Here is a 13,577-nt window from a genome sequence, read left to right as displayed (position 1 = left end):
TGGAATAATGAGAGAAAAAGGTTATGACGATGATGAGAAAGGCTGAGAAGTGATGCTCCCGGCGGGATGGCCCATCAATTGCTTCCAAGGATTTATTCACATGTTCACATCTGCTGGATCCCACATGATGATGATAATAATAATATCCATCTCATTCTCATATGCTTTTTTGTGTTTTTTTTGTTAGGTTTTTTTTAATATTGATCTAGTTTCAGTCGTCGATCGAAATTTTATAAGTTTTATAATCACCTTTACCATGTGAACATGTTCATAATCATATAAACATAGCAAATAGAGCAATAATTTCTAATATCCATTAGTTTTGGACTTACGGTCAATAGTTTTCTAATTAGATCAAATGATATGGTAATTTATTGGCGGACTAAAAAATGTGAAGAAATAAGTTTCTAGCCATATAAACTACGACGATGAGATATGAATCTGAAAAAAAAAAAACATATAAATGACAAAATGAAATATAAAATAACTATAAATAATAAATTACAACATGAAAGATCTATTTTTAAAATAAGATCAATGTACGTACGTAGATCGGATGGCAATGTGAAAGAAGACAAATTAAAGGATTCGGATGCAAGTGGGTACAAAATGAATTAAAAGAGACAGTTATTTCAGTTAGAAGTGCCGCCAAAGCACAAAGACCAAACATAAAAATAAAAAATATACTATAAAAGAGATTGCAACAGTTTTGGGTTAACCCAAGATTCGATCTCCCATGCAACCAATAAAATTCTGACACGTACACAAATATTCCAGACCGACCACTCTTGGAGAAGCATGGGATAATATAATTGAGAGGATCGCCACTTGATGAAGAAACACGGTTTACCATTTTAGGGCGGCAATTTTTCATTAATTATTCCGGTTTAGTACATTATCACCTCGTGATCATGTTATTTGTTAGCACAAAAAAGAAATTGATGAATTTTTTTTTAAAAAAGAGCTAAATTTATAATAGTAGTATTTGTTATATTGGGATAGGGACCTTCTCTTTATTCACTTTTTCGCCTCTCCTTTTTTCATGTCTTCTGTCTTTTTCCTCTTTATATATAACCCCTCCCTTGCTCTCCGAACCCTCAACGAACACAAAACATTTCTGTCGTCTTCTTCCTCTCGAGTCTCGATTATTTCTCTCTTTCTTTCTATCTCCTAATTGATTCAAAAAACATCATTTCAAGAGATTATATATATACATGGCTCCTGTCTCGTTACCTCCAGGTTTCAGATTCCATCCAACGGACGAGGAACTAATTACTTACTATCTAAAAAGAAAGATCAACGGTCTAGAAATCGAACTTGAGGTTATCGCTGAAGTTGATCTCTACAAGTGTGAGCCATGGGACTTACCAGGTATTAATTACTAATATTTTGATCTTCTTCATTTATGCGCATGAGTTACTAGCTATATAAATCTTTTAAAGGATATATGATTTATGATAAACATTACTCGATTATAGTTTAGTTTCAATTTCTCCAATTGGATTAAAATCACAGTTTCTATGATAATAATTGTTATTTATGCTCTTAAACTTAAGCAACAAAGAGAGCTAGGTTGAAGAAAAGAATAAGAATATAACATGTATGAAGAAACCCTATATATACGTTTATTTTCTACCTGGAAAATTCCACATGTTACAAGCAACAAGTATACAATAGTTCTTTATATAACTATTTTCTTAATTTGTTATTATTTCGACTGTTTTTTTTTTCTGACATCAAATTCAATAACTGTATTTCTTTAATTCTTTTCAATGTATAATTGTAAACATGAATGCCACGAACTTTGTTGAGATATTCGTATTTCTTAAGGTTTGGATTCATTATCCATATATATCTATTGATAAATATCGTTGTTTATATAGTAATCGCTAATCAAATATATATTAAATGATAGGTAAATCTTTGCTTCCGAGCAAAGACCAAGAATGGTACTTCTTCAGCCCACGTGACCGGAAGTATCCCAACGGTTCAAGGACAAACCGCGCAACCAAAGGCGGTTATTGGAAGGCCACTGGCAAAGACCGACGGGTGAGTTGGAGAGACCGAGCCATTGGAACCAAGAAGACACTGGTTTACTACCGTGGGCGTGCCCCACACGGTATTAGAACCGGTTGGGTCATGCACGAATATCGACTCGATGAAACGGAATGCGAGCCTTCTGCGTATGGCATGCAGGTTCGTTCGCTAACTACAATTAATTCGACTAATTATTCTTTTTTTATTGTATATATATCATTAAAAAAAATCCCGTCTAATCTTTTATATTTCAGGATGCATATGCACTTTGTCGTGTGTTCAAAAAGATTGTTATTGAAGCTAAGCCAAGAGATCAGCATCGGTCATATGTCCACGCGATGTCGAATGTGAGTGGTAACTGCTCATCGAGTTTTGACAATTGTTCGGATCTCGAAATCAGCTCAACTACTCATCAAGTTCAAAACACATTCCAACCGCGATTTGGCAACGAGCGTTTTAATTCCAACGCAATCAGCAACGAGGACTGGTCACAATACTATGGTTCTCCTTATAGACCGTTCCCTACTCCATATAAGGTATAACTAATATTTCAAAGTTTTTTTACATCCATCACCCTATAAGGTTAAATGCACCCATCAACGTATAACATATTGTTAATGATGGATTCTCTATATGTTCATACAGGTTAATACAGAGATCGATTGCTCAATGTTACAACACAATATATCTCTACCACCGTTGCGTGTAGAGAACTCTGCGGTTAGTGATTGCGATTTCTTTACGAGTATGACTCACAACAACGATCATGGTGTGTTGGATGACTTTACTTTCGCTGCAAGTAACTCCAACAACTATAATAACGTTGGTGATCAAGTGATCCACGTTGGCAATTATGATGAACAATTAATAACGTCTAATCATCATATGAACCAGGTATGTATATCAGACTATATTTAAAGTTACTTTCTGTTAAATTAAGCCTAACATATATTATTTATAATGCATTTGAACAGGCCGGTTATATAGAAGAGAAGAAGATGATCTCGAGTTTGGATGATACTGACCAAGATCTTGGATTTCATGGTGAGAATGATTTATAATTAGGTTTAAAGTTGAAGATTGTTAAGTTGCACTTCTTATCTAACGATAATTACAAATTGTTTAATTTACAGGGAACAATACCAATGGCAACATAGATATCGATGATTTTTTCTCATTTGATATATATAACGAGGAAAACGTGAATAGAATAGAAGATAATGAACATGTGAGCACAAATGAAACCCTTGATTCATTAGGATTTGAGGTGGTTGAGGAGGAAACTAGATATAACAACCAAATGCTCATCTCGACATATCAAACAACGAAAATTCTATATCACCAAGTCGTACCATCTCACACGTTGAAAGTCCACGTCAATCACAATGTGGAAGAAAGAACATTGTTCATTGAAGAAGACAAAGATTCTTGGTTACAAAGAGCTGAGAAGATCACGAAGACAAAACTAACACTTTGTAGTTTAATGGCTCAGCAATACTACAAATGTCTTGCGATTTTTTTCTGATTCTTTTCTTTTTAAATTATTGATTTATTTAACCCTTTTGGATATAACACAGGGCACTTACATATATGTATGTATACTAATATTTTTACATTTAATTGTTGTATTTCTTACTATTTGCAAAATATCTCTTATACGTATAACAACAACAAATTGGAATATTTCCCTCCAGAGTATATATATACTTTTTTCAGTTGTTATTTCCCTCAAGATTTTCGCATAGTTTACTGAAGTAATATAGTTTTTTTAATAGAAAATTAATATAACATGCGATTTAACTTTATTTGGAAAAAAACACTTTTACTTAATTTGGTCCAAATACCACATTATAATTATCATCATCAGCACCATCCACCATCCATGTAAACTTGAAGTAATTTAATAGGCAGACAAATCCATGAGCTTCTTCCAAGCCGGTCTAGCCGAAATCTCATTCCACCACCGGTTAACATTCTCTCGAGACGTAACCAAACCGCTCAAACTGACTTCATTCATGATATATCTCATACCGGGCATATGAGTCAAATCAGCCAATGTGAATTCATCACCGGCCAAATACCGGTTCGTAGCTAATCGGTTCTCATAAACATCGAGGACCTTCTCGAACTTGACCTTTAGCTCCTCAACCAAAGTAACGTCGCATGGCTCACCAAACTTGGGCTTAAAGACGACGTTAATAACTAAGGGAAGAGCCACAGCATAGAGATAGTTATTCTCAACTTCCACCCACTGGTCCACAATGGCTCGTTCCTCCAAAGTCTTGCCCAAGAGGTCCGTTCCTTGGTCCGCATACTTTGTCGCGTAGTACCTCACTATGGCTCGCGACTCTTGAAGTTAAGCCAAAAATGGAATATATAACTTGTTTTTAACCATTAGTATAAGAAAATATATTTTTGAAAATTTGACAAAAAAAATCAAATAAAAATAGAAAGATATGTTGTTGAGACAAAATCTAAACAAAGAAATCGTATACAGTTTAGAAATATATTTTACCCATAAAAATTACTCAAGAGTAAAATTTCGACTTAAGAGTAATTGAGTACACATGGTCATTTAACTTTAAAACAATAACAAATTTGAGAGTTTTATCTTACCAAAAAGCTTGAGATCTCCATCTTCAATAGCTGGAACTTGACCAAACGGCTAATAACAAGTATACAACGAAAGTAATGACTAATACATACGTTTCTGTGATAATAGTTAAAATATAATGCTAAAGTTATACCTGACGGAGAAGATGTTCTGGTTTTTTCTGCTCAAGTTGATCGAGATCGACATGAATCACCTCAAACTCGATGCCTTTCTCCAAAAAACAGAGCAATACTCTTTGTGGATTAGCTGCTTTTATCTGCCCATATACTTTGACTACCATTTTCTGATAAAAAATGTATAACTTTTTTTATACGTAATGTATTGTTGATATGAATATGGATGCGTGTAATTTATAGACCATGAATTATATATATTTCAATTTTCAACATCCAAAGAATGAGAGTGACTTTGCTTGTGGAGTAATCATCACTTATATATATTTCGAAATCCGATGGACCGGTAAGTAGGTGAGAAATGGAACGTGCTGTTTCTTTTTTTTTTTTTTATTATTATTTTGTGAAACACAAAGTTTGAAGGTTACGTACATTTCGTTTGTGTTTTGCATTAGTGTGTTTACATCTATTTGTTCTAATTTTGCTAAAACAGGTTTCTAATTACATCTGTATACAGTATATGTAAAATTTGTAAATACAAATGTATTTCTTCTTCAACTGAGTCCAATTATACGTTGGGTTGGGGATAAGGAAGATATATGTGTAAAATAAAATGTAAAACTGAGAGTGTACCGATCTGATGTATGGTTGATGAAAAAGCCAGCCCAATAGAGGTATCCTTTGAAGAAAGACCGCAACCGCAAGTGTAGGCCAAAAACCACTTTTAAACATGACAGAAGAATGGAAGAAAAGACATCATCATCAGTAAGCAAAATCAAAACTTGGTAATAATACGGCACAAGATGTTGTTGAGGAGAGAGGAAAACCAAACCTGAAGAGGACAAGGAAGCCATATGATTTTAGAAGCAAACCGAAGATAGGCCATCCAAACACAACAGAGAAGCAGAAACCCAATCCAAATGATATCTATATGTGTATATCAACAACAAGTATAAAAGCAACAAGTATCAACTTTTAAGTCTTTTTGCCTTGTGACCTCAGGAGTGTCAGATTGGAAGCAAAAGGGACAATAATAGCTAGGAACCTTAAAACTCTGCCTTTTAGTAAAGAATTGGATTGTTGGGTGGATTCCAATGGTTAGAGTAACACCAGCTAAGAAGAGTATCTGTTGTTCAAATATAGACCACAGAAACTTAAAAAGAGCTTCTTGGTAAAATCAATCGTAAGAGAGCACAAAGATGATGGTAACTAAATACCAACATTCCCCATGGCGATGAGTCCCTTGTCAAACACAAAAATCACTCCCAGGAATGTAAAGAAGATACCAAATCCAGTCAAACCTAGCCCAATCTCTACCACCACCACATATGTATATCATCACATCACCAAAGTTTCAACAATAATGATAACAAGTGCAACAAATTCATTCGACAAGGCAAATAACAGAATTCGAAATCAATGGATACAGAGTTCATTATTCTTATCACATATATCCCAAAGGAACTTACTTTTTAGGTCGTTCATCTCCAAGGAAGCCATTGTTGCCGACGACGAATTGGACAATAAAAGAAAAAACACGTAAGAAGACAAAATTCAAACAAAATTTCAGATCTGAGAAAGTGTAATTTTTCTTTTTAATAATCTCTGAAACAATCAACCCAAGAGGAGTTTGAATGATCATCATCTTCATCTTGTTGAAATTGGATCGTGGTGGAGTCTAACAACTTCAAGTAGAAGGAACCAAGCAAGCGCGACGAGTCAAAGCTTCGTCATCCCATGGGTCTCCACGTCAGCATCTTACACAACATATTTGAGATATTTCAAAAGAACCCCTCACTGTTATTTATTACCGAATATATCCCACAAGATTTCTAATCATATTTACTTACATATGTAATAATTTCTTTTTTTTTTAGAATAATAGTGACTAATTTATTTTGGTTATCAAATTATTATTAAGAAATTAAAATGCTAGAAATTACATTACATAAAAATTAAAAAAATATATTGAACAAACATAATTACATTATTACTTAACACTCAAATTTCTTTTATTAATCCAACCATGTAAAAGTATATTTAACTTGTGTGTAAATTTTGTAATAATTTCTTTATTAATATTATGGTTTTTTGGCCTCCAAAAATCTTATTTTTGGCCTCCAAGAGTCTCCATTTTTGGGGCCTCCAAGAGTCTTCATTTTTGGCCTTGGCCTCCAAAAGTCTTCATTTTTTGCCTCCAAAGCGACTTCACTTTTGGCCTCCAAAGCGTCTTCAGTTTTGGCCTCCAAGGATCTCATTTTTTGCCTCCAAAAGTCTTTCATTTTTGGCCTCCTCCAAAGCGTCTCCATTTTTGGCCTCCAAAAATCTTTATTTTTGGTCTCCAAAAGTCTCCATTTTTTGCCTCAAAAAGTCATCATATTTGGCCTCCAAAGCGACTCTAAATATAGAGACTCTTGGAGCCCAAAAATGCAGACTCTTGGAGGCCAAAAATGCAGACTCTTGGGAGCTAAAAGTGGAGACTCTTGGAGGCCAAATATGATGAATTTTGGAGGCCAAAAATGAAGACTTTTGGAGGCCAAAAATGAAGACTTTTAGAGGCCAAAAATGGAGACGCTTTGGAGGCCAAAAGTGGAGTCGCTTTGGAGGCCAAATATGATGACTTTTAAAGGCAAAAAATGAAGACTTTTGGAAACCAAAAATGGAGACTTTTGGAGACCAAAAATAGAGACGCTTTGGAGGCCACTATGATGAATTTTGGAGGCAAAAAATGAAGACTTTTTGAGGTTAAAAATGGTGATGCTTTGGAGGCTAAAAATGTAGACGCTTTGGAGGCAAAAAATGGAGACGCTTCGGAGACCAAAAATGGAGTTGATTTGGAGGCCATGGAGACACATTGAAGGAAAAAATAGAGACGTTTGGAGGCCAAAAATAGAGACGTTTTGGCCATGGAGACGCTTTGGAGGCCAAAAATGGAGACTCTTTGGAGGCAAAAAATGTAGACGCTTTGGAGGCCAAAAATGGTAGAACCGCACTTTATATACACATTTCAAAGAGGGGCATTTTTAAAAATGTCCATTCATAGCATTTTTAAAACTTTTATATACAAAATGACCATATTACTCTTTCTTTGAGTGATGGTAAGAATGTACAGTCATCAAAATCGAAAAACATTTCCCGCCAAATAATAAAAAATTTCCAGCCAAAAAATGAAAATTTTCCCGCCAAAATTGGAAAAATTTCCCGCCAATTTTTTTGAAATTTATACCTTATAAAAACATTGTAAACGCTTTTCAAAGACCTTGTAAATGCTTTTAAAAACCTTGTAAACCTTGTAAACGCTTTTAAAATTAAAAAGGGCATTTTCAAAGAGGGCATTTTTAAAAAACTTTTATATACAAAATGACCATATTACCCTTTCTTTGAGTGATGGCAAGAATGTACAGTCATCAAAATCAAAAACATTTCCCGCCAAAAAATAAAAAATTTCCCGCCAAAAAATGAAAAATTTTCCCGCCAAAATCAAAAAATTTCCCGCCAAAATCGGAAAAGTTTCCCGCCAAATTTTTTTAAATTTATACCTTATAAAACATTGTAAACGCTTTTTAAAGACCTTGTATGAAAAAAAAACTAATAAAAATTGATATCTGATATCAATATAGAATATTTTATGGAAATAGAAGAATCATATATTCTTGAATATGGAATTCAATATTAAATATATAGAATAAATCTAATATTAATATATAATATATATATATATATATATATAATTTATAAATATTAATAGAATTGTTAATTGAATTGATTTGGTGGTAGAATTTTATGAAATGACCCCAAACCAAAGAGTGTATCTCGTCTAGCTTTGAACAAATATTATCGATAAATTTCTTATCAAGAAGGCAAAAAAATGCGGATATAGTCGAATGGTAAAATTTCTCCTTGCTAAGGAGAAGACGCGGGTTTGATTCCCGCTATCCGCCCAAACATAAATGGATACAAAAAGATAAAAGATTCTGTTTGCACTGCCTAAAATATATTGACATGTGCTTAATATATTCTCATTAGAAAAATATATTTTTGATCTTAAATACATTTCATTTTCTCATATAAAATATAGTTATCATTTAGCGAATAAAATAAATAGATGGAAAAAATTTTAAAAATAAAATAGAAATCATAGTTTCCCATGTAAGGATTCAAGAGGCCTCAATTTCATTTCAATGAGGCAAAGAAAAAGCCTTTTATTTGATCAGAATAAGGCAAAACCTCTAGATGTATAACGATCAATCCAGAAATGACATAGTCTTATATTTGATCATATAGGGGGCATATCCTGCCATTTTTAACGATCTTTCCGGAAAATACATAGTCTTTTGTTAGATATAGAAGGAGGCAAAGCCTACCATATAAAATGATCCATCTAAAAATTATATAGCTTTTATGTATGATCGTAAAGGAGGCAACGCCTACAACTTATGATGATCAATCCGGAAAAATATATAATTTCACAATGTCTATAATATTTATGTTCTATAAATATAAACCGAAACAATATGAATTTACTTACCTCGTCAAAGCTCTAACGGTAAAGACATCGTGCTGATAAAGTGTTGTAAATAATAACGTAAATATATATGTGTTAAGGAACTATATAATTGTACAAAGAAAAATGGAGGAAGAACGTGATAGAAGAGAGAGTGAGGAAAAGCATATTAACACATTTCTTACTCTTCTTATTATGTATATATCTCTCTCTTACATTCTTCTCACATACATAACCTTTATATATACTAGTGATAAAGACTATGATGACTCATGCACTACACAAGGAAATAAAGACAAATGTACAAATGTGAAGGACAAGTGGTGAACAAGTGTTACACCAAGCAAATGGGTATGTGTCATTAAGATGGAAGACACATGTGGTGATGGACAGATCGAACGATTCGCAGAATCTTCCAATTTTTTGAATCTGAATCGATGGTTGGAGCTCTCGGTAATCCTTTCAATAATTTTCTCTCTTTCTTTTATCCGTTGTAACACACAAGAATCCATATCGTCAGTATTTTTAGTGTTCAACCGGACCACCGTCAACCACCACTGCCGGCCATCACCTTAACCCCTACCTTTAAACCAAAAAACCCAAAATAGTAATTTACCCTACCCTTGATCCTACTTTTCTAATTTTTTTGAATAGATGGTTATATTATTCTATAGTTTTGTTTTTTTGGCTACTCAGCTAATTCACCCTTATTAAAAACAACATAAACAAAGAAAAGAAAGTGAGTACCAGATACAGACGAAAATTTAAAATACCAAAAAATTGTTAAAAAAACACAAACCATAATCTAACTACAAGAGAAAAAAATTAGACTAAATTAACTGAAAAACATAGTCGAAAAAATAAACGAACAAAAGAGCAAAATAAATTAACAAAAGAGGAAAAGAAAACATACTAACAACGTAACCTGACGAAAAGAAGAAAATACATAACAAAAAAAACAAATTAACAAAACAACCGAAAAAGTTTAGGGGTTAGGGTTTAGAGTTTTTAAAATTAAAAGGTTTCCAACCATTTAACAAGGTTTAATAAGGTTTTTTAAAAACCTTGTAAAGTTTTTAAATAAAATGTTTTTTATAAGGTAGAAATTTAAAAAAATTTGGTAGGAAAGTCCAATTTCGTAATTTTGGCGGGAAATTTTTTCGATATTGGCGGGAAATTTTTTTGATTTTGGCGGGAAAATTTTTCATTTTTTGGCGGGAAATGTTTTTCGATTTTGATGACTGTACATTCTTGCCATCATTCAAAGAAAGGATAATATGGTCATTTTGTACGTAAAAGTTTTAAAAAGAGGTATGGATGGACATTTTTGAAAATGCCCCTTTTTGAAAATGCAGAATAGTCTCCAAAGATAAAGTGCGGTTCTACCATTTTTGCCCTCCAAAGCGTCTACATTTTTTGCCTCCAAGAGTCTACAATTTTTTGCCTCTAAGAGTCTCCATTTTTGGCCTCCAAGAATCTTCATTTTTGGTTTCCAAAAGTCATCATATTTGGCCTCCAAAAGTCATCATTTTTTGCCTCCAAAGCGTCTCCATTTTTAGCCTCCAAGAGTCTCCATTTTTGGCCTCCAAAAGTCTTATTTTTTGCCTCCAAAAGTCATCATATTTGTGGCCTCCAAAAAGTGTGGAGGCCAAAAATGGAGAAGCTTTGGAGGCCAAAAATGATGACGTTTTGGAAGCCAAATATGATGACTTTTGGAGGCCAAATATGATGACTTTTGGAGGCCAAAAATGGAGATGCTTTGGAGTCCAAAAGTGGAGACGCTTTGGAGGCCAAAAGTAGAGATGCTTTGGAGGCTAAATAGTGGAGACTCTTGGAGGCCAAAAATGGAGACGCTTTGGAGGCCAAATATGATGACTTTTGGAGGAAAAAAATGAAGACTTTTGGAGGCAAAAAATGGAGACTCTTGGAGGCTAAAAATGAAGACTCTTGGAGACCAAAAATAGAGACGCTTTGGAGGTAAAAACTCATGACTTTTGGAGGCCAAATATGAAAACTTTTGGAGGCCAAAAATGAAGACTTTTGTCCGTCAAAAATGGAGACTCTTGGAGGCCAAAAATGGAAACGCTTTGGAGGCAAAAAATGGAGACTCTTGGAGGCAAAAAATGGAGACTCTTGGAGGCCAAAAATGGAGAAGCTTTGGAGGCAAAAAAGGATGAATTTTGGAGGCTAAAAAGGATGAATTTTGGAGGCCAAAAATAATGATTTTTTGAGGCCAAAAATGAAAATTTTTGGAGGCAAAAAATGGAAACGCTTTGGAGGCCAAAAATGGAGACGCTTTTGGAGGCCAAAAGTGGAGACGCTTTGGAGGCCAAATATGATGACTTTTGGAGGCCAAATATGATGACTTTTGGAGGCCAAAAATGGAGACCTTTGAAGGCCAAAAATGGAGACGCTTTAGAGGCCAAAAGTGAAGAATTTTGGAGGCCAAAAATGAAGACTTTTGGAGGCCAAAAATGAAGAATTTTGGAGGCCAAAAATAGAGACTCTTGGAGGCCAAAAATGGAGACTCTTGGAGGCCAAAAATGAAGACTTTTGGAGGCCAACTATGATGAATTTTGGAGGAAAAAAATGAAGAATTTTGGAAGCTAAAAATGGAGACTTTTGGAGGCCAAAAATAGAGACGCTTTGGAGGCCAAAAGTGGAGAAGCTTTGGAGGCCAAATATAATGACTTTTAGAGGCCAAATATGATGACTTTTGGAGGCCAAAAATGGAGACTCTTGGAGGCCAAAAGTGGAGACGCTTTGGAGGCCAAATACGATGACTTTTGGAGGCCAAAAATGAGACTCTTGGAGGCCGAAAATGAAGACTTTTGGAGGCCACAAATGAAGACTTTTGGAGGCCAAAAATGGAGACTCTTGGAGGCCAAAAATGAAGATTCTTGGAGGCCAAAACGGATGACTTTTGGAGGCCAAAAATAAAGATTCTTTGAGGCCAAAAATGGAGACTCTTGGAGGCAAAAAATGGACGCTTTGGAGGCCAAAAGTGGAGACGCTTTGGAGGCCAAATATGATGATTTTTGGAGGCTAAAAATGAAGACTTTCGAAGGCCAAAAATGGAGACTCTTGGAGGCGAAAAATGGAGACGCTTTGGAGGCCAAAAGTGGAGACGCTTTGGAGGCCAAAAGTGGAAACGCTTTGGAGGTCAAATATGATGACTTTTGGAGGCCAAAAATGGAGACTCTTGGAGGCCAAAAATGAAGACTTTTGGAGGCCAAAAATAAAGACTCTTGGAGGCAAAAAATGGAGACACTTTGGAGGCCAAAAGTGGAGATCCTTTGGAGGCCAAATATGATGACTTTTGGAGGCCAAAAATGAAAACTTTTGGAGGCCAAAAATGAAGACTTTTGGATGCCAATAATGAAGACTTTTGGAGGCCAAAAATGGAGACCCTTGGAGGCCAAAAATGGAGACGCTTTGGAGGCCAAAAGTGGAGTCGCTTTGGAGGCCAAATATGATGACTTTTGGAGGCCAAAAATGAAGACTTTTGGAGGCCAAAAATGGAGGCCCTTGGAGGCCAAAAATGGAGACGCTTTGGAGGCCAAAAGTAAAGTCGCTTTGGAGGCCAAATATGATGACTTTTGGAGGCAAAAATGGAGACGCTTTGGAGGCCAAATATGAAGACTTTTGGAGGGCAAAAATGGAGACTCTCGGAGGCCAAAAATAGAGACGCTTTCGAGGCCAACTATGATAAATTTTGGAGGCAAAAAATGAAGACTTGTTGAGGTTAAAAATGGTGATGCTTTGGAGGCTAAAAATGTAGACGCTTTGGAGGCAAAAAATGGAGACGCTTTGGGGACCAAAAATGGAGATGATTTGGAGGCCATGGAGACGCATTGAAGGAAAACAATAGAGACGTTTTGGAGGCCAAAAATGAAGACTTTTAGAGAAAAAAAAATGTAAGCAACTATTATGTTTTTTGGAAGCCAAAAATAGAGACGTTTTCGAGGCCAAAAATGGAGACTCTTTGGAGGCAAAAAATGTAGACGCTTTGGAGGCCAAAAATGGTAGAACCGCACTTTATCTTTGGAGACTATTCCACATTTTCAAAAAGGGGCATTTTCAAAATTGTCCATTCATACCTCTTTTTAAAAATATCTATTAATACCATTTTAAAAACTTTAATGTACGAAATGACCATATTACCCTTTCTTTGAATGATGGCAAGAATGTACAGTCATCAAAATCGAAAAACATTTCCCGCCAAAAAATGAAAAATTTTCTCGCGAAAATCAAAAAAATTTCCAGCCAAAATCAGAAAATTTTCCCGCCAAATTTTTTGAAATTTATA

The 13,577-nt window shown here is 34.8% G+C and overlaps 2 protein-coding genes and 1 non-coding gene across 6 annotated transcripts; 2 read left to right on the top strand and 1 right to left on the bottom strand.

Annotated features, from left to right (window-relative positions):
• The first annotated feature begins 905 nt into the window (after positions 1-905).
• Positions 906-3,712, top strand: LOC104744408 (NAC domain-containing protein 45). Its single transcript, XM_010465465.3, has 6 exons — positions 906-1,371; positions 1,916-2,196; positions 2,292-2,573; positions 2,683-2,931; positions 3,012-3,081; positions 3,171-3,712. Exons 1-6 carry the CDS (start codon positions 1,215-1,217, stop codon positions 3,560-3,562), a joined length of 1,431 nt encoding a protein of 476 aa, XP_010463767.1. The 5' UTR covers positions 906-1,214; the 3' UTR covers positions 3,563-3,712.
• A 70-nt stretch (positions 3,713-3,782) lies between these two features.
• Positions 3,783-7,071, bottom strand: LOC104744407 (glutathione S-transferase F11). 4 transcript variants are annotated; one of them, XM_019236588.2, is made up of 8 exons: positions 6,234-7,071; positions 5,982-6,077; positions 5,810-5,890; positions 5,597-5,691; positions 5,398-5,485; positions 4,785-4,934; positions 4,654-4,702; positions 3,783-4,386 (listed from the first exon to the last, which is right to left on the bottom strand). In XM_019236588.2, the coding sequence occupies exons 2-8, from the start codon at positions 5,985-5,987 to the stop codon at positions 3,938-3,940; spliced, it is 918 nt and encodes a 305-aa protein (XP_019092133.1). In that variant the 5' UTR covers positions 5,988-6,077; positions 6,234-7,071; the 3' UTR covers positions 3,783-3,937. The 4 variants fall into 4 exon arrangements, with proteins under 4 accessions (XP_019092133.1, XP_010463766.1, XP_087345510.1 ...); XM_010465464.2 differs by having other exon boundaries at positions 5,986-6,077; positions 6,234-6,437; XM_087489384.1 differs by lacking the exon at positions 5,982-6,077 and having other exon boundaries at positions 6,234-6,457.
• Positions 7,072-8,634: 1,563 nt separating this feature from the next.
• TRNAS-GCU (transfer RNA serine (anticodon GCU)) lies at positions 8,635-8,705 on the top strand. Its single transcript has one exon. It is a non-coding gene; the product is annotated as a tRNA-Ser (tRNA).
• The last annotated feature ends 4,872 nt before the right edge of the window (positions 8,706-13,577 follow it).

This window comes from Camelina sativa, chromosome 15 (genome assembly GCF_030686135.1).
Source record: "Camelina sativa cultivar CO46 ecotype springtype chromosome 15, ASM3068613v1".
Classification (NCBI taxonomy): domain Eukaryota; kingdom Viridiplantae; phylum Streptophyta; class Magnoliopsida; order Brassicales; family Brassicaceae; genus Camelina; species Camelina sativa.
Note: the sequence above shows the minus strand (reverse complement) of the source record. Positions and strands in the feature narration are given on the sequence as shown.